The sequence below is a fragment of the Mesoplodon densirostris genome, chromosome 15, assembly GCF_025265405.1.
Source record: "Mesoplodon densirostris isolate mMesDen1 chromosome 15, mMesDen1 primary haplotype, whole genome shotgun sequence".
In the NCBI taxonomy this organism is placed as follows: Eukaryota; Metazoa; Chordata; class Mammalia; order Artiodactyla; family Ziphiidae; genus Mesoplodon; species Mesoplodon densirostris.
The window spans coordinates 3,457,066-3,476,509 of NC_082675.1; the positions used below are offsets into that span (position 1 = coordinate 3,457,066).

At 47.6% G+C, this 19,444-nt stretch overlaps 2 protein-coding genes across 2 annotated transcripts in view; one reads left to right on the forward strand and one right to left on the reverse strand.

The window, feature by feature from the left end:
- The window catches only part of SLC15A4 (solute carrier family 15 member 4), a 29,543-nt gene that overhangs the window by 7,792 nt on the left and 2,307 nt on the right, over window positions 1-19,444 (forward strand). The window contains exons 3-7 of the mRNA XM_060118720.1: window positions 2,051-2,219; window positions 2,652-2,729; window positions 3,432-3,600; window positions 14,948-15,103; window positions 16,177-16,335. Of these exons, the coding sequence (XP_059974703.1) occupies window positions 2,051-2,219; window positions 2,652-2,729; window positions 3,432-3,600; window positions 14,948-15,103; window positions 16,177-16,335 (731 nt within the window). The remainder of the gene's footprint in view (window positions 1-2,050; window positions 2,220-2,651; window positions 2,730-3,431; window positions 3,601-14,947; window positions 15,104-16,176; window positions 16,336-19,444) is intronic.
- On the reverse strand, window positions 12,166-13,705 carry LOC132502644 (sorting nexin-6-like). The gene has a single exon (XM_060118658.1). The coding sequence runs from the start codon at window positions 13,658-13,660 to the stop codon at window positions 12,440-12,442; it is 1,221 nt and encodes a 406-aa protein (XP_059974641.1). The 5' UTR covers window positions 13,661-13,705; the 3' UTR covers window positions 12,166-12,439.

Below are 19,444 nucleotides of genomic sequence, written 5' to 3' on the forward strand. Positions count from 1 at the left end.
ATGAGAAACCAAGCAGTCGCTTACCTGGTCGCTGCCTGCCTGCTCCTTAAGCAGGAAGCTGCTGCGTGGGTCCGTGTGGCCCGTCCCCCGGGGGTCACTGCAGCGCTCTTTGAGAAGGGCAGGAGAGCAGGACTGAGATGCAGGTAGGGTACCTCCATCATCCCCTCTGCAGGGGACTTCCCGGTTTTAGCACCGTATGCCCACGACCTGAGGTCTTAAGGCCCAAAGTCCCGGGTCCCGGGGAGTCCTGGGCAAACTGTGGCGGAAGGTCAGTCACCCTAGATGCAGATTAATGAAGAGAAGTCCAGAACTTAGCTCAAAAAGAGACTTCAGATTTTTTTTGTTGTTACTTTTTGATGTAACAACATGTAGCAAAATACGTCCCTTTTACCTATACATTTCTGGGAACTGTGACAGATTCCACCATGTAACCAGAGTGCAGTCAGGGTACAGAGTATGTCCCTCCCCCCAGAAAAGTCCCCAGGACCCTTTGGAGTTGAGCCTCTCGGAATATTTTGATCAAGGCAGGTGTTGAGATGGGCGCTCAGTCCCTGAGCCCGAGGTTGACGTTCTGCAGGCCGACCCCGCGTCTGTCTGCCTCCTCATGGCTTGTCTGCGTGTGTCTGATTTATGTCCTTGGAGCCATAACAGCTGTCTGACGTTCCTCCCATGTGGTAGATTTGAAGCTGTCCCAAAGCAGCTCTGTGGCCCTGCCCCTTTGCTCCAGGCTAAACGTCTCTAGTTGCCTCAGCTGTCCCCGTGCGGAATTCCGGCACATCTCACCATCCCAGTGCCCTGGAATTCTAGCGGGTCAGTGTGGCGTTCAGACTCATAATTCAGAACTGCAGCTGGTGGGGCCCCACTAAAGAATGTTTAACAGTTGAAGCCTCATTGCCTCAGCAGCAAGCAGTAGTGCTTTACCGGGGCCTCGTTTTCATTGGGCAGAAGCAAGGTTTCAGATCCTAGATGTTTAGGCTACAGATTGAATGCCATTAGCAAAACATACCGTTAAATTTTCAGTGTGTCTGTGTGGGTGGTACCTGGTAGACAGTTCTGCGAGAGGACACCATTACTTTGTGGACACTTGGGTTTTAATGCACACGTGGCGTGGTGAAGTCAGTTTGGACTTAGGAATCTGTTTTCCCTGTAGGTTGGTTTTTGAAGTCTTCCTTGGCACAATTAGAAAAGGACCAGCTTGCAGAAAAGTTGATGGTCTAGAGAATTCTCCAGCTGTGCTCTCCTTACGCACAGGTTAGGGCTGTATGACCTTGGGCAGGTTAATGACCTTGTAAAGCCTTCCTTCTCGTGCAGTGGGAAAGGACCCCTGTCATAGGATCAGTGTGAGGCCTCAGTAAGCTAATCAGAGCCCAGTTAACGGTAACTAACTGATGAGGATGCTTTTGTGGAAGGTCACATCGTCAAGTTATCATCATCACCAGAAGCATCGCCCCTTCCCCTCTCAGCTCTTCCTTCACGGAAGAGCTGGTGGCCTCCCTGAAAGCCTCCCTCCCACTCACACTGGTGTAATAGTAAGTAAAGCAGCTCGGGTTTGTAACGAAGTCGGTGTGGTCTTCAAGTCCTGACGTTTGATAAATGACCTAATTTAAAATCCAAACAGTCCGGCACAGTAATTTTTTCAAATGCTCACCCAGTGATGCAGCCGATGTAGTTGTCATCAGCTTCGGATGAAACTGCGGGCCTCCCTCAGCACAGCGGGGCTGGTGGCCAGTGTAACAGTGCTGGGGCTGAGGTCAGCCACCTTTCAGACGGTGAGGGGCGGTCCTACCGTATCTCCTAGTCTCAGGAAAAGGATGGTGGCCACAGTCTCACTCTGGCTAGGAAGTCCTCCTGCCAGCTGTGTCCATGTGTCCCAGGGGTGAGGAATAATCCAGGTAGCTGTATTGGGTGGGGACGATTAGCAGGTAGCAGAATGGAGTTGAAGCAAATTCAGCACAGCAAGCTGGTTTCCTACCTCCAAACTTAATTTGTTACCAAATAATTGATTTCTGGGGGTGGAAGAAAACTAATTCCTTCATTTTATTTCCCAAAGTGAAGGCATTGGAGTCTTTCAGCAATCTTCTAAACACAGTCTGTTTGATTCATGTAAGATGTCTCATGGAGGGCCATTCCCAGAAGATAAAGTGGAAGATGTGAAAGCTCTTGTCAAGATTGTCCCCGTTTTCTTGGCTTTGATACCTTACTGGACAGTGTATTTTCAAGTGAGTGGTGACATTCAGGTTCAATTTCCTTTATCTCCCCGTGAACGCTACCCCGGCACTCGTTTTGTCCATCGCCGAAGTGCGCAGGGTTCCTGGCTTTCTTTGTCACGAGCCTTCAGGATCTTGGAAACTTGTTTTTAGTTACGGACTCATTTTTGCTGGTTGAAATGTTTTGAAAACCTTAAAACGAAGCTAAGAATGGGGATGCTCTGTTTTTCCAGACCCCACCTTTTAATATGGTTTCTCATTGGGATAATGGTTACTTCTTTTTCAAAGTTCATCTCCAGACGACTTTTATGGTGACCAAGTAATTGACCCGTGTTTTCAAACCTGAGCGTTGCAAGTCTCAGCACAGTGTGGTCTGGGGGAGGGCGCACGCTGCGAGTGAGTGACAGCCGTGCTCATGTAATGACAGCTGCTTTCTACACCCAGATGCAGACGACGTATGTTTTACAAAGTCTTCATTTGAAGATTCCAGAAATTTCCAGTATTACAACCAATCCTCATACGGTGAGAACAGTTGAAATGATCTGAAAATTGTCTTTGGGGGTTTACGTGACAAATGGATTCCTTCTACCAATGGTAGATACTTTGTAATAACAGCAGTTAGCTTGAACTAAAAGCATTCCTTGAATGCTGAAATGGAATTTGAATGGAATGTTGAAATGGAATGTTTACTTATTTCTGAGACTGTTTCCCATTGGTTATGTCCTTTGCTAGATTAAGTTGACTCCTGACGTTAATATTTCACCTGATTCTTCTTTCCCCCGAGAAAGCACAGAAAAACAAATGCAAATCCCTTTAGAAATAGAAGCCTTTTCTCAGTACCAGTGTCTTGAGACAGACTATTTTCCTAGAAAGTTATACTTTGTACAAATGAACTTTTTTTTTTTTTTTTTTTTTTTTTTGCGGTACGCAGGCCTCTCACTGTTGTGGCCTCTCCCGCTGCGGAGCACAGGTCCCGGACGTGCAGGCTCAGCGGCCATGGCTCACGGGCCCAGCCGCTCCACGGCATGTGGGATCTTTCCGGACCGGGGCACAAACCCGTGTCCCCTGCATCGGCAGGCGGACTCTCAACCGCTGCGCCACCAGGGAAGCCCTGATGAACTATTCTTGAAATAAGCTTTTCCCATTTAGATGTTAGTTGTCAGACGAGTGACTGCTGACACTGCAGAAAAATAAGCAGGTGTCTTCTGTGTTTCCCACTTCCAGTTTCCGGCAGCCTGGCTAACCATGTTCGATGCTGTGCTCATCCTCCTGTTAATTCCCTTGAAAGATAAAGTGGTGGATCCCATCTTGAGAAGAAACGGGCTGCTCCCATCGTCCTTGAAAAGGATTGCGGTGGGCATGTTCTTTGTGATGTGCTCGGCCTTTGCAGCAGGTGAGAAGCCGTTTCCGGTTCCGGTTGTGGGTGATGCGGAATGTGGCCACACGCCGCATGGCACTCCGGAAGTGTGTGTACTTCAAAAGAGGACATATACGGGTTATTCTAACCCTGAGTGATGTTCATTTTCTAGTTTTTCATTTATGAAGCTTAGGATTTTTTTCCTAAGGATTTGTCTGTTTTTGTTTTTTTTTTTAGAACTATAACCAGTGAAATGCTCTGGAAAGTGACTTTTGGGTTGAATCAAAGGAGGCTTGTTGTCTCCTAGTGACTTAGATTTTAGAGAACTGTTAATTGCTATGTAGGTGAAATTTCATAAATTAAAGGTATTAAATAATCCTCAGAGCTGTGATTCTTAATGTCAGGTCCATTAATCAGCTTCATAGACCCTGAACCTTTTGCACTTTTATGTAAAATTTTACATGCATCTTCCTGGAGAGAAAGGTTTTTTTGTTTTGTTTTGTTTTTAAATCAAATACAGGTTTCTAACCAGCCTCCATCCCCCAGAAAAAAAGAAAGAGGTTAAGAACTAATGCCTGAGTATTCCAACACCTTTTGGGGGCTCCATTCTGTTTGCATAAATCTTAGATTCTGAAGTATAAGCTGAAATATCATGTGCTGATAAAACTGAGGTGTTGCTGACTTTCTCACCTTGCTTTGGAGCTCTTCATTAATATTTGAAAATGATTGAACTGTGAAATAGCTTAGTCATATAACAAGACAAGAAAAGCCGATATTCCTGAATCACCTATATATCATCTCTGTTATGAGGAATGTAATGTTAAGCACTGCTGAGATAGAATTTAATATTCTCCGACAGTGCTTCACAGCAGCCTCCGTCCACTCTCGCTGGGGTGAACACAGTACTAAATATAGTACTATCTATTGATACAGTACTCAACAGATTTAAAGAAATGAGTCCCTAGGCTTAAGAATTCTATATTCCAGACACTGGGACATCTTAGGAGACAATTATGTTGTTTCTTAATCAAATAGGTAATTAAAGGGAGGGCGTGTCTGAATGAAGTTTCTTCTGTGTGCTTTCTGTGTGATTCGTTTCTCTTCCAGTCCTGTGCACATGGGGAGGTAAGCCAGAGCAAACGAGAGCTGGATTACAGCGGGGCTCTGATTGCAGGTCTCATGCCACAGAATCGGTGATGGGCAGAGCCGCTGTGCTGGGGTGGTGCCCTGAGTGCCTGCCATGGGCCCGGCTTCTTCCTGGGCTGGGGAGCCCCCTCTCTGTGCCCCGACCAGCCAGTCACACCCCTTGGAAAGGAGTCCTTGTCCTCTCCCTGTGGGAAAGGGGAGGTTGCTGGTTCCCCAGACATTTTCTAGCAGACTCCGGCTTTAGTTCCTCTAATACCTTCTTGTCTTCCAGTTTCATTTATGGCTGGATAGCTTCTCCGGGCTGCCTTGAGAACCCCGGGGGCTTCCTGGTGGTTTCTTTGCCTGTTTACATGGGAAACGACAGCAGACGGGGGACGGTTGTCCAGCGGGACAGGCAGTGCTCTCTTAAAAGTGCGGGCCGTGCCGGCAGTTCACTTCCTGCTCAGCAGGTCGGGCTGTCGTCAGGTGGCCACGGGTGCCTGCAGAGAGGCAGGTGCTGTGCACTGTGTGACCATGACCGCTCTGAACTTCAGCATCTGAATTGATCACTCACGCGGAAAACACCGCTGAGGCTGGTGTCCTAAAGAGGCTCTCTTTGCCAGGTGGCCAGATGTTGGGAAGGAGCTTAATGGTCACTGGTTTAAAGAGTTTAAATACCTGGCAACTGGACTCAAGCACAATGTATTAAATTTAATGTAAGCAGTAACTGGTGTTTCATGCCGTTTCATTTCCAGCTCCAGTGAATATTATTTAATTGGAACATTAATGACCTTTGAATACAGACCTGAAATCATTACAGCAAACCAAAGTTTTAATAGAAAAGAGACTATTTTGCCTTTTAACTTACTACATTCAACCATGATAAATCAGGATCTCCCATTTAGTACCATCCCTGCCGGTAATAATTCTTTCTTTAAATTTTCTTAGATGAGAATCAGGCATGTCCAAGGGGTTTCTTCTAGTCTGCTTGAGAAAAAAAGAAGTGTGTTAATTTGTCAGATTTCCTTGCCCCTTAAAAATTGTGTGTGTTCTTAATTTACTAACATCATTGATGCTCACTGGAGAAAAGGGAACCTTAGAAACATAAAGGAGAAAATAAAAATCAACTGTAATTTTCCCAGAGATGCTCATTCCTGGGATGGTGTGTATCTGTCTAATCCCGTTTGTGTGTCTCTGCATACATACACACACACCTGTGTTTTTGCGAAAATGAGATACTGATGTGTAAGCAGATTTGAGCCTGATTAAGGAAAACTAAGTGTAAGGAAACCATAAAAATGTAATAAAAGCTGTGCTTGTTACTATTGGGGGGTAGAAAAATCCCCCAAATACAGATGGGCCATCTCCCCTCATTTCCCTCCTCCTCCTCCTCCTTCTCTCGCTCTCTCTCACACACACACAGATTTAAGCACTCATAGTTCCACCGCCCAAGGAAATCCTCTACCACCATTCTGCAGTGCATGGGAAAAATTATATATGTTGTGATGTGTGTGTGCATTTATACTTCGTCACCTGCTTTAAAGAAAAACCTAAAATATCCTTCTGTGTCAAACATTCACGTGCAATGCTTTGTTGTTGTGTGTTCAGGATTCTAGTTTTACTGTACGGTCATCACTGCAGTGAAATCGCTTTACTTCTCGAATCCCTGGAAGTGTACTCACTGCATCCTTGTTTGATGTGTATACATGACAGAGTTACCTTCCATCGTCCCAGGCTGACGGTACCCATCCGTGTGCCTCACGGTCTGCTCTTCCACTCAGCTGTGCCGTGGATGCCCTATTACCACAGCGGTTTTTAGGCAGGAGTACGTGCCCGGGCTTCAGGGCATGGAGAGCATCCTGGAATGGAGACAGAATCATCTGAGTGCCTTTTTCTGGGTCATAGCTTTCATTAGGAAAGTGTTCAGAGCCACTGGTCTACAGCACTTTTTTAAAAACTGTTAACACAGAGTCAATCCACGGTCGTTAAAGATACCTAGATAGAAGTGCGAGGAGACCTTCATTCACCCCTAATCCCACCATCCAGTGATGATGCCTACACCTGTGTTTATATCTTCCTAGAATATTTTATTAAAGCTAAATTGTTCTTTTTTAAACAACAGAAATGGAACAGACTATTCACAGTTTATAAGCTATTTTTGTATACTATATATAATACATACCGTTTTTCCAAGTCAATTACAAATTTAAATTACGGTTTTTGACAACGACATAATATTCCATTTTGGGCCATACTATCAGTTTTTAAAACCAGTCCTCTTATTAAACATGAGGGTTGATTACAGTCTGTCCTACTTGAAGCAGTGCTGTGTGTACACCCTGATGCGTCTGCACATGGGTGCTCATCTCGTATGAAAGGCCCAGAGCAGCGTGCCGATGCGAGTCTGATCTCACCGTGCCCTTGTCACACTGATTATTGTGTTCTGTTAATCTTCTCTTATCTGAAGGGTTGCAGCATTCTATATCTTTAATGTGTACTATGAGTGATCTTAAGACTTTTTCCCAAAATGTGTCAGACGTTCTATTCTGTGTACAGTTCGTGTGTTGTGACCAGTTTTCTAGTGGGTTTTTCTTGTAATAGAGTGTAGATTGTCACTACTCAGAATTTTATCTCATTTGACGAATATTTTTTTCCCATTTTTTTCATTTTCCCTTTAATTTTGTTTTTGACGTCTTGTGAAGTCTTATATGCTTCTTCATTTAGGTCCTATACATTTTATGTTAGGTTTATTCCTAACTGCTTTTATGTAGTTTGGTTTCTCACCTAGGAGATATTTTAAAATTCTGAGTTTCAGTGAATTATTTTCAGATGGTCGCTCGTCTTGAAATTAACATAGTTTCTTTTCCTGCCTTCTTTATAAAAAGAAGGTATTTATTTATTTGTTTTCAGGCCACACTGCGTGGCTTGTGGGACCTTAGTTCCCCGACCAGGGACTGAACCCAGGCCTGGGCAGTGAGAGCGCTGCGTTCTAACCCCTGGACCGCCGGGGAGTCCCGTTTTCCTGGTTCCTGCTACGCCTCCCTGTGTCTCTCCTTGTTTGGCAGGGCGGCCTGGCTTTCTCCAAGGCTGCTGGTGGTGACGGATGCCCCCCTTTATCCCTGACTTCGATGAGCGCACCTTCAGCCCCTCACTGTGGAAAGTTCTCTCTCACCTCTGAGTTTGCATACGTATTCCTGACGATGTTACATATCTAAGCTTTATCTCAAGTTTGTGTTTTTTGGCAGACATGAATGTTGAGTTTCTCTCAAATATCTTAGTTTGGTTTTCGGGAGGCTCGCACGCCCTCCTTACTCCACTCCACCTCCCTGCCTTTCGCTGCTCGTGTTTTTTATTTATTTTAACATCTGGTATTTAACTGTTCCTGAATTTCTAAAATACACCCTGTTTGTTAAAAGGTCTGATTGGAATCGGCTAATTCCAATCTGCTCAATAATCTGCTTTTATTGAGCGACTGTGCGTCTCTTTCTAACCAACATCCGTCTGGTTTGGTGTCAGGGTTATACAGCTTCATAAAAGGTGTTGGTAAACTCCCTATTTCTTTTCTTTTTTAAAAAAAATTTTTATTTATTTATTTTTGGCTGTGCTGGGTCTTTGTTGCTGTACGTGGGCTTTCTGTAGTTGCAACGAGTGGGGGTTACTCTTCATTGCGGTGCGCGGGCTTCTCACTGAGGTGGCTTCTCTTGTTGCGGAGCATGGGCTGTAGGCGCACGGGCTTTAGTAGTTGTGGCTTGTGGGCTCTAGGTGCATGGGCTTCAGTAGTTGTGGCTCACGGGCTCTAGAGCACAGGCTCAGTAGTTGTGGCACATGGGCTCAGTAGTTGTGGCTCACAGGCTCTACAGCGCAGGCTCAGTAGTTGTGGTGCACGGGCTTAGTTGTTCCGGGGCATGTGGGATCTTCCCGGACCAGGGCTCGAACCTGTGTCCCCTGCATTGGCAGGTGGATTCTTAACCACTGTGCCACCAGGGAAGTCCAAACTCCCTATCTGAAGGCAGGGAGTATTTTAACAGGATGAGAATTATCTGTCTGCTCCAAGGAAGTTCCAAGTCTTTGCCTAGAAAATCATATGAGTACATCCTCTCTGAAAGGAAATATAACTTTTCTACCTTTTTCTCAGTTTTGTACAGATCTTGTTTTTTCTTGAATCACTTAAGCTTTTTATTTTTTTAATGTCCCTAGTAAATCATTTATTGAGTTTTAGAAAAATTGTTAGAGTGGAGATAAAAATAGTGTTTTAAATGAATCTGTTGTGTTTTCTTCCTCGTTTCTAGTTTCCCTTTTTTATGTGCTCTTTTTTTATTAGGCTTGCCAAGACTGTATTTTATAATTTTTCCTTAGATGTCTGTCTTGAATTTATCATTTGATTGTTTTTATGTTTTCTAAGTGAAGAATTTAAGATATTAATTTCTATTAACTTTGGTTTATTTAGTGGGTTTTTTTTCTCATTTCTTTTTTTTTTCTTTTTTTTTTTTTTTCCTTTTTGCGGTATGCGGGCCTCTCACTGTTGTGGCCTCTCCCGTTGCGGAGCACAGGCTCCGGATGCGCAGGCCCAGCGGCCATGGCTCACGGGCCCAGCCGCTCCGCGGCATATGGGATCCTCCCAGACCGGGGCACGAACCCGCATCCCCTGCATCGGCAGGCGGACTCTTAACCACTGCGCCACCAGGGAGGCCCTTTTCTCATTTCTTGAGTTAAATTCTTCACGTCTATTTGTTCTTTCTTGCTTAACAGTAAAAACCACGTAATGGCATGAATTGTCCTGTTACTCTTGCTTTACCAAGGTCTCTTGCGCTTTCATTTGTTGTAGTGTGTTTTTTCTTCTTACGAATATTGAAACTATGGTTTTTATTTTCTTTTTGATCCAAGAGTAATTTTAGAGAAGTTTTTTCATTTCATAATATTGATGCTTTTGTATATCAATTTGTTAATGAAAAAACTTTAATTGAGGAGTTGGGAAAGATCCTGGCTTTATAATTCTGTACCGTGGACTTCAAGGCTTCCGTTCTGGCCAGTGTTACTTTCTAAAAATGTTCGTGGGGTGCTGCATAGGATGGCTCGCAGGTTGTCCTACCATCAGCGGTGTGGGTCGGATCCCTTGTAGCAGGAGCCCTGAAGTCCAGTGCTGCCAGGGGCCTGGGATCACGGCGATGGCCCGTGTCTAGGGATGCTGTGGTCTGGGCGGGGTCTGGTGAACGCGGCAGTGTGGGCCCATTAGAACAGAGCCCCGCGAGGGCACAGGTGTTAAGTGTCCATAAAGTTCGGGACCTGGGTCTGCCCTTGGATCTCCGATGCAACCAGTTGCCTGGCAAAGCATCATCTTTCCATCTGCTCGCTCTGGTGAGGACCGGGAGGGCTCCTGGGTCTCAGAGCCTCGCTGCATTCCTAGCAGATGACGGCGTTTCGCTCACGAAGGTCTGTGGCTTGCGTTGTCCCTGGGGAGGGCACGCGCCTTCCTCGGGCAGTAGCGCTGTGGCGAGAGGCGCACACGGGGACCCTCAGGCCCGGCGGAAGCCCAGCTCACACCCCGACGGTCGCTGAGACCGGCGCCCCTGTCTCTGCCCAGCTGCTGGCTCCGGCTTACTTCTCCCGGGCTCACCGCGGGCGCGGGGCCGTGCACCTGACCTTCAGCGTGTTCTCTTGGTGCCCGTGCGCTGCGGTTGGCACGCCTCCCTTCTCGGTGACTCTGCTCGGCGTCTCCCTCACTCAGACCTCTGCCGCTTTACGCTTTAGTTCTTGCCTTGCCCGCAGCGTTGGGTTTTCTTTCGTTTTGACGTGATGTGTGTCCGTGTCTTTAACTGAAGAATTCGGCCCGTCGATGGCTGTGTCGGCTCTCCCAGCATCTGCCCTTATGTTGGTCTGTGCCGGTGCTCCCGGTCCCATCCATCAGGAGCTCTGCCGGCTGCGCAGCCCCTGCGTCGTCTGGAGGGCTCGCGCTCTCCCTCGGCCTCTGTTCTCTGCGCTGTCCGGCCAGCCGTCCCACCAGAGAGGAGCTTCAGTGATTTCTCACGCTCTTGTCTCTTGGGGCTCGACCCTCGTTATGTGTGTCCCCCTTGCCAACGCCCCTTCGTTTCCGTTACCTGTTCACCGCCCGTCCTCACGGAGCCGTGCTCTCCTAACTAGTAAGAGCGCAGAGCAGGTCCTGTCCGACAGGTTACTTCCGTTCTCTGCCAGGCCTTTTGCAGAAGGACTGAATCTGTGTATCGTCCCCACCTGTACTGCCCCATCACGCACACGCGTGCGCACACACGCACAGACACATGCACACACACGCACATGCACACACAGACACAGACGCACACACAGACGCACATGCACACACAGACACATGCACACACACGCACATGCACACACAGGCACATACGCACACACAGACACACAGACACATACACACACAGGCAGACACACACGCACACACACACAGACACATACGCACTGTCTTAAGCCTCTCTTGCCTTTCCTGTGGAGGACAAGAGTCTTCTCCAGCTTCAGTATTTATTCCCCTAAAACAGGCTGAGTGGGTGCTTCCCCTTCTGCTCTTGGATTGGACGGAGCCCTTCCAGCTAGAGGGTCGGTGGCCAGCACAGCGCAGTGATCTTTCGGTCTCAGGGCAGTGGCCCCGGGCCGGCTGGAGCTCGGCCCACGCAGAGGAAGCCCACAGTGCTTTATCCTGTGCGTTGAAGGCGCTCCAGCCAGGCTGACGCCACGGCCCCCTTGGTGCTGCCCGCTGCCCTGCCACGGAGCAGAACTGTCGCTGTGGACAGGGCCCTTAATGCCACCACCAGCGTCCTGATAACCGCTGGGCCGGGCCGCACGCGCCCCTTTCCAGAGCAGCAAGCGCTCTGCAGTGACTGCTCTGCACGCCTGGGCCCGCTCTGTGTGTCTCAGTTGCAGGACGGGTGTGGAGGTCGATCACCTCTGGGAGGTCTCTCTTTCCCTTGGCCCTTTGATGTGTTTTCTATTTGTTTGGACATTTCATTTGAGATGTGTTGTGGGCTGCAGGTTCCAGAGTTTGTCTTTCATCCAGTCAGTCACACCCTGGTCCTTTCTCATGCTCAGGTTTTAAAAGGAATATTTTTTTTTTTTTTTTTTTTTACTGTTATCACTGTTTATTTGACAATAGTTCGTTTAGTCTACAAGTTTAAGGCAAACATACTTACTAATGCATTTGCTTTTCTTCAGAAATCATACTTATAAAGATTACGTAAAGTCTGTCCCAAAACTTCTAAGAAACGTTCATTAATTAAAAATAAGTCTCATTAAGATGCTTTACCAGGATACAAGAGTGAACTAAGGTGGTGTACAATGTTTTTTTTAAAACAAAATTCAAAAAAGGTAACGGCAATCCTTATCTTGTTTACACAATGTATTTTGAAAGGGTTAAACTTCAGAAATTACTTAAAAGTAAATAAGATTGGCAGCCATAAGGAATACTGTTCATAAAATAAGCACAGTTCTAGAGGCTACTTAAAAAAAGGCAGTACTTTGGGCTTCTGAAGAGGAGGAGGGCGCGATGATCATCAACTGTCCGCGGCGCAGGCGCGCAGGTCCCATCATGCAGCCCACAGCACCCGAGGGCGGCACCGCGCCACTGTTTCTCAGAAAAAGGGAGAGTAGATGCACTTTGTCAGCTGTTTCTTTTGTTTCCAGTGAGCAGTAAATGTCTAGCATCATTAAGAAAAGAAATAAAATCTGACGGAAGGCAGCCCTTTTTAACTGGAAGGCAGAGTGTGGCTTATGTGTCTCCATTTAACACTGCCAGGCAGTTCTGCAGCAACTGTAAGTTACCCTTTGCATGCTTCAGTTCTAACTCTGCCAGTTCCACTAAATTTTTTCTGAATGCAGCAACTCTTCTTGTCTTAAAATCTATAAGCTCTTGTTTTGCAGATTCAGATATTTTTTCAAATTTCTGACAACATAACTGTTGGGACGTTTCAGCCTGCAGAACATCTTTATTTTTTGCTCTTGCTTTATCCAGTGCTTTATTAGCATTTTCATAATCCACTAGTGACCTAGATCTTCGATACAGGAGATCCTTAGCAGCTTGAGGTTCTCTTAAGTAATATTTTAAAAGGTCAGAAAGTTTGAGGTCTTCATCAGCTGACACTCGTGCTTCTATTTTTCTTGTTTTATCAAAAAGTTCTGAAACTTTAAGAAAAAACTTGCATATATCCGTAGAATCCTGAGTTCCTAAAGCATATAATGAAGAACCAATTCTATTGTAATCGTCTGCAGCACTTTTGTGGGATCTTGTCATTCTATCAGATTTAGCAGATGCATCCTTAACTCGGTTATGATATTCTAAAAGAAATGTTCGTTCATGCTCAAAGAAATCATCTACATCCTTTACTCCAGAAACAATTACTCCATCTGCTGATTTAACCATGTTTTTAAAGAAATCTTCAAGTTTCTCTTTTTTATTTTTTCCTCGCACACTCAAATCTTGATTATATTCCAGGAAGACATGGAAATTTAAATCTTTTCTCAAAATAGGATGTGCTGCCACACGACACAGGAACACTTCATGCATCGCAACGGTCTTCTTGAATATTGCCAAATACTCAGCTTCCAGCTCCTGTTTCATCTTTGTGAATTCTTCCTTTGTCATAGACCCTTCTCCTTCTCCAAGTTTCTGTAGTTTTTCCCTTGAGGCATCAAAATCAGGTCTTGGTGGTGCTGGAGGGATAATGTAACCTGCATAGTCTTCATTTTCAATGAAGGAATCGTGAAGCCAGATAAATTCCTCATGTTGTCGAACAACTGAAAACTCGTTTTGTTTAAAATTTGGCAATGAACTCTTTGTGTGAACAGTGAATTTTACTTTATCTCTCTCACTAAGAGCATCAGAAATGTCCACCTGCAGAGCAGCATCACTTTGAAGATCTACATTTATTGCTTTAAGTCCGCGGTCCTCCTCTGAGAGGAAGTCGGGGCCGTCGTCCAGGCCTTCCATCATGGCTGCTCCGAGGCAAGGGCTGGCGCAGGCGCGCACCGCACCGCTGGCCGGAGGGCTAAAAGGAATATTTTTAATATATTCCGTTGTCCTCTACCCAGACTCCTGTCCTTCCTCATACGGTTTTAAATCCGTATATTTTTACATATGCATTAGATATTATGGCCCACTCTTTCATTTGCAATTAGAACCCTTTAAAAACAAAACCAAGCGACATCTTTACCTTAAGAAATGGGTCCTACACGTTGTTGTTTTAAACTTTATTATGATCTGCTTATTTTTTGTTTTGTGGAGAGCAGCTGTTTCTGATCTTGCTTATTTTCCCATGTCTTTCTGCCCCGCGAGGCAGATGACTGATGATCCAGTGAGGTCTTGGTGCTGCTGAGGGCAGAGGGTGGTTCGAAAAGTCCGGGTTACAGTCGTCCCCCTTATCCCTGGTTTTGCTTTCCGTGGTTTCAGTGACCCCATGGTCAACGGTGGTCCGAAAATACCTACAGTGCAATGAGATATTTAGAGAGAGGGGAAGACCACCTTCACGTCACTTTTATTACAGTATATTGTCATAATTGTTCTATTTTATGATTAGTTACTGTTGTTAATCTCTTACTGTGCCTGATTTATAGATTAAACTTTATCAGAGGTATGTGTGTGCAGGAAAAAACATAGTACATGTAGGATGTGGAACTGTCCTGGGTTTCAGGCATCCCCTGGGGGTTTTGAACATGTCCCCCAGAGATACGGGGGGACCACTGTACTTTGCTGACAAGGTTGAGCCCGTCTGCACGAGGGAACCGGCATTAGTGGTAATAGTGGTAGTTGTAATAGTGATGACGGTCAGTGAATCAGCTTCAGTCTGTTCCCTTGAAGGGAAGAACATCTCCAAATTTATGACCTTCTGATAAGTAGATAGCACGATTAATCTTTTCATTGCAGGACTGTTTAGCTTTCCCCTGCTCCCTCTTTTAAAAGAAATAAAAGGTGTTCAGGTGAGCGATGCGGAGACTTGAGGGTTGCGCTCACCATGGTGCGCGCTGGTTTGACGAGGCGCCGCTGGGCGCAGCCCCGCGAGGTGTGGGTCACGTGACCACTGCTTTTAGCAACCCACCTCGGAAGCTGAAAGTAGGGGGATTCCTGAGGTCGGGGGCTTCTGGGGGAAGCCGTGTCATAGGGCGTTATCCTTTCATGTATTTCTCAGAATCATCAACAGACATCTTGTACCAAGCATCTAGTTTTTTAGTTTAATTGCAAATGTTAATGAATAAATGCTCATAACCTACTTATGAATTGTAGGAATTCTGGAAAGCAAACGGCTGGACCTCGTGAAGGAGAAGACCATTAACCAGACCATTGGAAATGTCGTTTACTACGCTGCGGATCTGCCGATCTGGTGGCAGGTCCCTCAGTACGTGCTGATTGGCATCAGTGAAATATTTGCGAGCATCGCAGGTGAGGTTTCCTTGCTGTCGGGGCGTCCGCGTCCAGTCCTGTCTCAGCACGATAAAGCCCGTGCTGTTTCCTTCTTTGTTAGGCTGCGTCGAGACGGAAACAGCACGGTGCTTGGTGGGTGCTGGTGGGCACTTGTGGTGCAGAGTGTGAATTGGTGAGGAAAGAGCAGCGCTGTGGCTGAGGCTCTCCTTTCTTGGTGTAAAAGGATCCCCAAAACATCAACATGAATTTCATCTGCCGTAGAGGGTCCACAGGAGAGAGGATAAAAGAAGGAAGACCCCTGTAAGCGCTGCCTGGCAGCTGCTAATAACCAAGCCCTGCAGTCCTGCCGCCAGGGCCAGGCCTCGGGGTCCATCACTGCCTGGCTCTCAGTGTCTTCGTTCAGATTTGTAAGGAAGCAAACCTAATTTTTAAAACCTGTGCTCACAGGCCTCTCTTCCCTATTGGTGAGATCACGTGGTGGCATGTGGACACGTACATTCTGTGCAGGCCTGTTCCCAGCTGCTGGGAGCAAGGGAAGGAGGAAATGAGCGATGCCCAGAGGGTGGGGCTGGGAGGGCGGCAGTTGTCACCTCTCCTGCCTCCTGCAGAGCTCACGCGGACCGGCTGATGAACTCGTGGAGGGAATAAGTCGCACGGGGTGGCCCTTCCTTTAGAGCACAGTGCAGATCTCCAGGTCTGCTCATCACAGTGGTGATTCGGCTTATAGATGCCCCTGTTGGAACTGTTCTAAGATACCTTGCCTTTCAGGTAGAATTCCTGAGTCGGTTTCCCCCCTTTAAGTACTTTGTGTGCAAAGTCCCGTTAGTTAAGAGTGTGGGCAGGTTTTGCTTCTTCAAACTTTCTCTCCATGAGGAACGAGAAACTCCAAGAGCTGACAAGTCAGATGCTGCCTTCAGGTGTGAAGGCGGGAGGTGACTGGCCACCTCGCGGAGCTTCTAGGGGCTGTGACCGCAGGAGGTGAGCAGCCCGCCGGGTGCTGTCTCCGAGCCGCGCCCCAGAGCCCGGGTGTCTGAGGGCCGCGGCGCGGGCACCCTGCTCCTGTCCCAAAATGCCCTCCTTTTCTTCCCCAGGCCTGGAATTCGCGTACTCGGCCGCCCCCAAGTCCATGCAGAGTGCCATCATGGGCTTGTTCTTCTTCTTCTCTGGCGTCGGGTCCTTCGTGGGCTCAGGACTGTTGGCGCTGGTGTCCCTCAAGGCCATTGGGTGGATGAGCAGCCACACGGACTTCGGTAAGGCCCCCCTCGCGGCCCCCATCCCCGTCGTTGGCAGTGACCAGCGCCCCAGTCCTCGGGCTGCGCGGAGCGCCCAGGACCAGACGCGCTCAGTGTCGCTGGGCTGCCCCGGGGGCCCCCGGCCTGCTCCCCGCGCCCCGTCAGACCACCCGCCTCCCCTCGTTTACCCACGTCCCTGATGGTCTCCTGGGGACGGGTGGGCCTCTCCTGCCCCAGGTCGGCCTCCAGCAGCAGCTCTGTGGCTGCTGTTTTCTCGGAGCATCTGGGATGAGTAGACTGACCCTCCCACCTTCAGGTCCAGCACTAGTTTTATTTTATTATGAGGCAAATAAAATCTGTATCACAAATTTCCCTTCATTTATCAGGCTGGCCAGAAAGTTTGTTCGGTTTTAAGTAAAGCCACGTTTTTCATTTTCATGAAGAACTTTATTGAACAACGTATTCACTAACCTAACGAACTTTTTGGCCAACCCAGTATCTTATTTTCGTATTTTTTTTCTTTTCCTGATGGTACCTTTTAATTTCCTGCTGTTAAAAAAAAAAAAGAGAGATAGATAATAAGTTGCCTTGTTAAAAACGAGTATTACTCATTATTAATCATAATGGGATTTTACAGCTAATACCAGTAGGTGGCAACTTGAGCAAAATCACTCCCGAGAGATGCAAGCTTTGCTGTTTCCATATTTATGATAGCCTTTAAACAGATTCGGGAGATGGAGGTGTGTTTCTTCTTTGTATGTTGTACCAGTAAAAACCACCATATTGCTTTTCCTTGTATAGGCCTGTGGCGTTTGCCGTCCCCTGTAGAAGGTGTGATCCCAGATTTTGTGGCTTCTCTGTGCTCAGTACCCCCTGGGTACTGAGCCACTTCTAGGTTCTAAATCCCCTTGAAAATCTGGTGAAAGCTTAGGGACTGTTCTCCAGAAACTGCAGAATTCCAAAAGCCCTCCCATGATTCGGTTAGAATTCCCGTCTCGAGGGGGGCGTTTCGGCCCAGAGACCCCGGATGCAGCTCCCAGAAACCGGAGCCCCTGCTGCCCCCGGGCACCACTGGTGATGTGTCCAGCTGGTCCGGCTGTGAGAGCCAGTGGTGTGCGGCCAGGCCCTCCTGGCTGTGCTGAGGAGGGGCTGTGCTCGTTACTCCGGCCCCTCGGAGGGCAAGTCCAGTCACACAGGGTTCTGGGAGTTCTCCTGAGCTCCTGGCGTCACGGAATCTGTTCTGTCCGTGTGACAGACCTCCTTCAAAGAAAGACTTGTTATAGGGACCACACCTCGGTAGTTCTTAAGACATACATTCTGGTTTTTTACTTTCACGTGTATCTTGAAGGATCGATTGGTTTTTGTCATTCTCATTGCTTTCCAGTGATTTAATCCACCCCCGCCCCCCCCAGCCATTACTAACTTAATAACTGGTAGTTTACCTGTCACGCATCCTTTACTTCTGACAGGTAATTTAAAAACTTTTCATTGTGAGGTTTATGTCCAGTATTGATGCACGTGGCACACGTGGACAGATGTTGGATCCGGATTCTGTTTGTTGTGTTATTTTCACGAAAAAGAAGTGCCTTGTCGTGTGTCCTGGATCGGCTGCCCTGTCCAGGAGTGCAAGGTGGTCTCTCCTTGTTTTCCCTCCAGTCCCTTCTGCCCGGAGCCCCATGTCCAGTGATGTGAGAGGACGTGGCAGGTCGGCTCCCGCTCGGTTAGGGGCAGGTGGCTGTCATGGGCGGTGGTTTGGAGAGAGAATGGGACAGGTGACACCTCCTCCCCGCCGCCCCCAAGTCCTTGTTTCTGTAGGAGGAGCAGCAGGTGTGATCCCAGATTTCACGGCTTCTCTGTGTCCTGGGCTCTCCCCGGCTCTGCCCTGCGGCAGGTCCTGCCTGCATTAGGGCTCCGGCGGCAGTGGGGCTGGCTCAGCGTTTCCTGGCTGACACGTGGATAACTTCCCGTCAGGTTCCAGGACCACGTCTGAAGGAGGAGTCCCCAGATTCTCACCTCGTTGTGTTCTTCTCTCCCTGCCCTCCCCTAGGCCTGCTTGTCCTATTATTATTATTGTTTAGACTGGGGATCACGTCCGTACTGTGGAGGGCACTGGTCTTGAGTGCATAGCTTGGTGTGCCTTTCATCCAGATCAAAATGCAGGTCGTGGAAGGGTGCCTTCTGTCCTTTCTGAGTTAAGCCCCCGGTCCCCGGCAAGATGAACTCTGTTCTGAGGTCGGCCCTGCTGAGTCCTGTGGCCTCTCTCATCCTCGGCCGTGGCCGTGGCCTTTCACTCAGCACTGAGTTCTCAGAGTCATCCCAGCCATCGGTTCTTTGTTATTTCTGCAGAGTATCCGTCGTACGAATAAGTCAGAATTCATTTATCTGTTCTGCTGCGTGTGGCTGTTCGTGGTGTCTCCAGTTTGAGGCTGTCACAAATAAAGCAGCTGGGAATGTTCTTGTGCATATGTCTGGGGGACACATGAAGCTTGTTTATTGGGGCCCAGGAGTCAGTCTTAGCAAATATGAAACACCCAGAGTTTACCGTCTTTATACGCAATTGCCTCCTGTCTGTGAAGAGGCCCAGGAAAGTACAGGGTGATCACTTTTAGGTGGTGGACCCAGTTCTGAATACCCTTCCTAACGCCAGACTGCGACCGGCCCTGGCAGGGAAGACACAGTGCACAGTGTGCTCGGCCTGCCGGCTTTGAGCTTTGGAAGTTGTAAATGACTCCTTAGTTTGGGGAGGTGGATGTTTCAGAGCCGGCACTTCGAACGGCCTGATGGGTGTTTTGACGACAGCCGTGCTGAGGTGGCACGAAGCAGCACTGCAGCGCTGGCGTCTGCAAACCAGGGCCCAGGGGCTGGGCTCCCTGTGTCCAGCGTGGAGCCCACCGCAACGAGGACCAAACCACCGTTGTCAACTGTCTGACCACTGTTGAATAAATAACACAGTCTGGTAGGCATTGTAGGCATTACTGGATCTCTTCCCAAAGCGGTAAGCGTAGGAAATCCTTGTCTTCTCCAGCCTGAAGGAGTGAGGATTCTTTAAAACCATGTGAGTGCTTCTTATACAAACATGTGTATTATATCTGTTCATTAGGTCTGTCAAATAAAAGCAGTGTTAAAC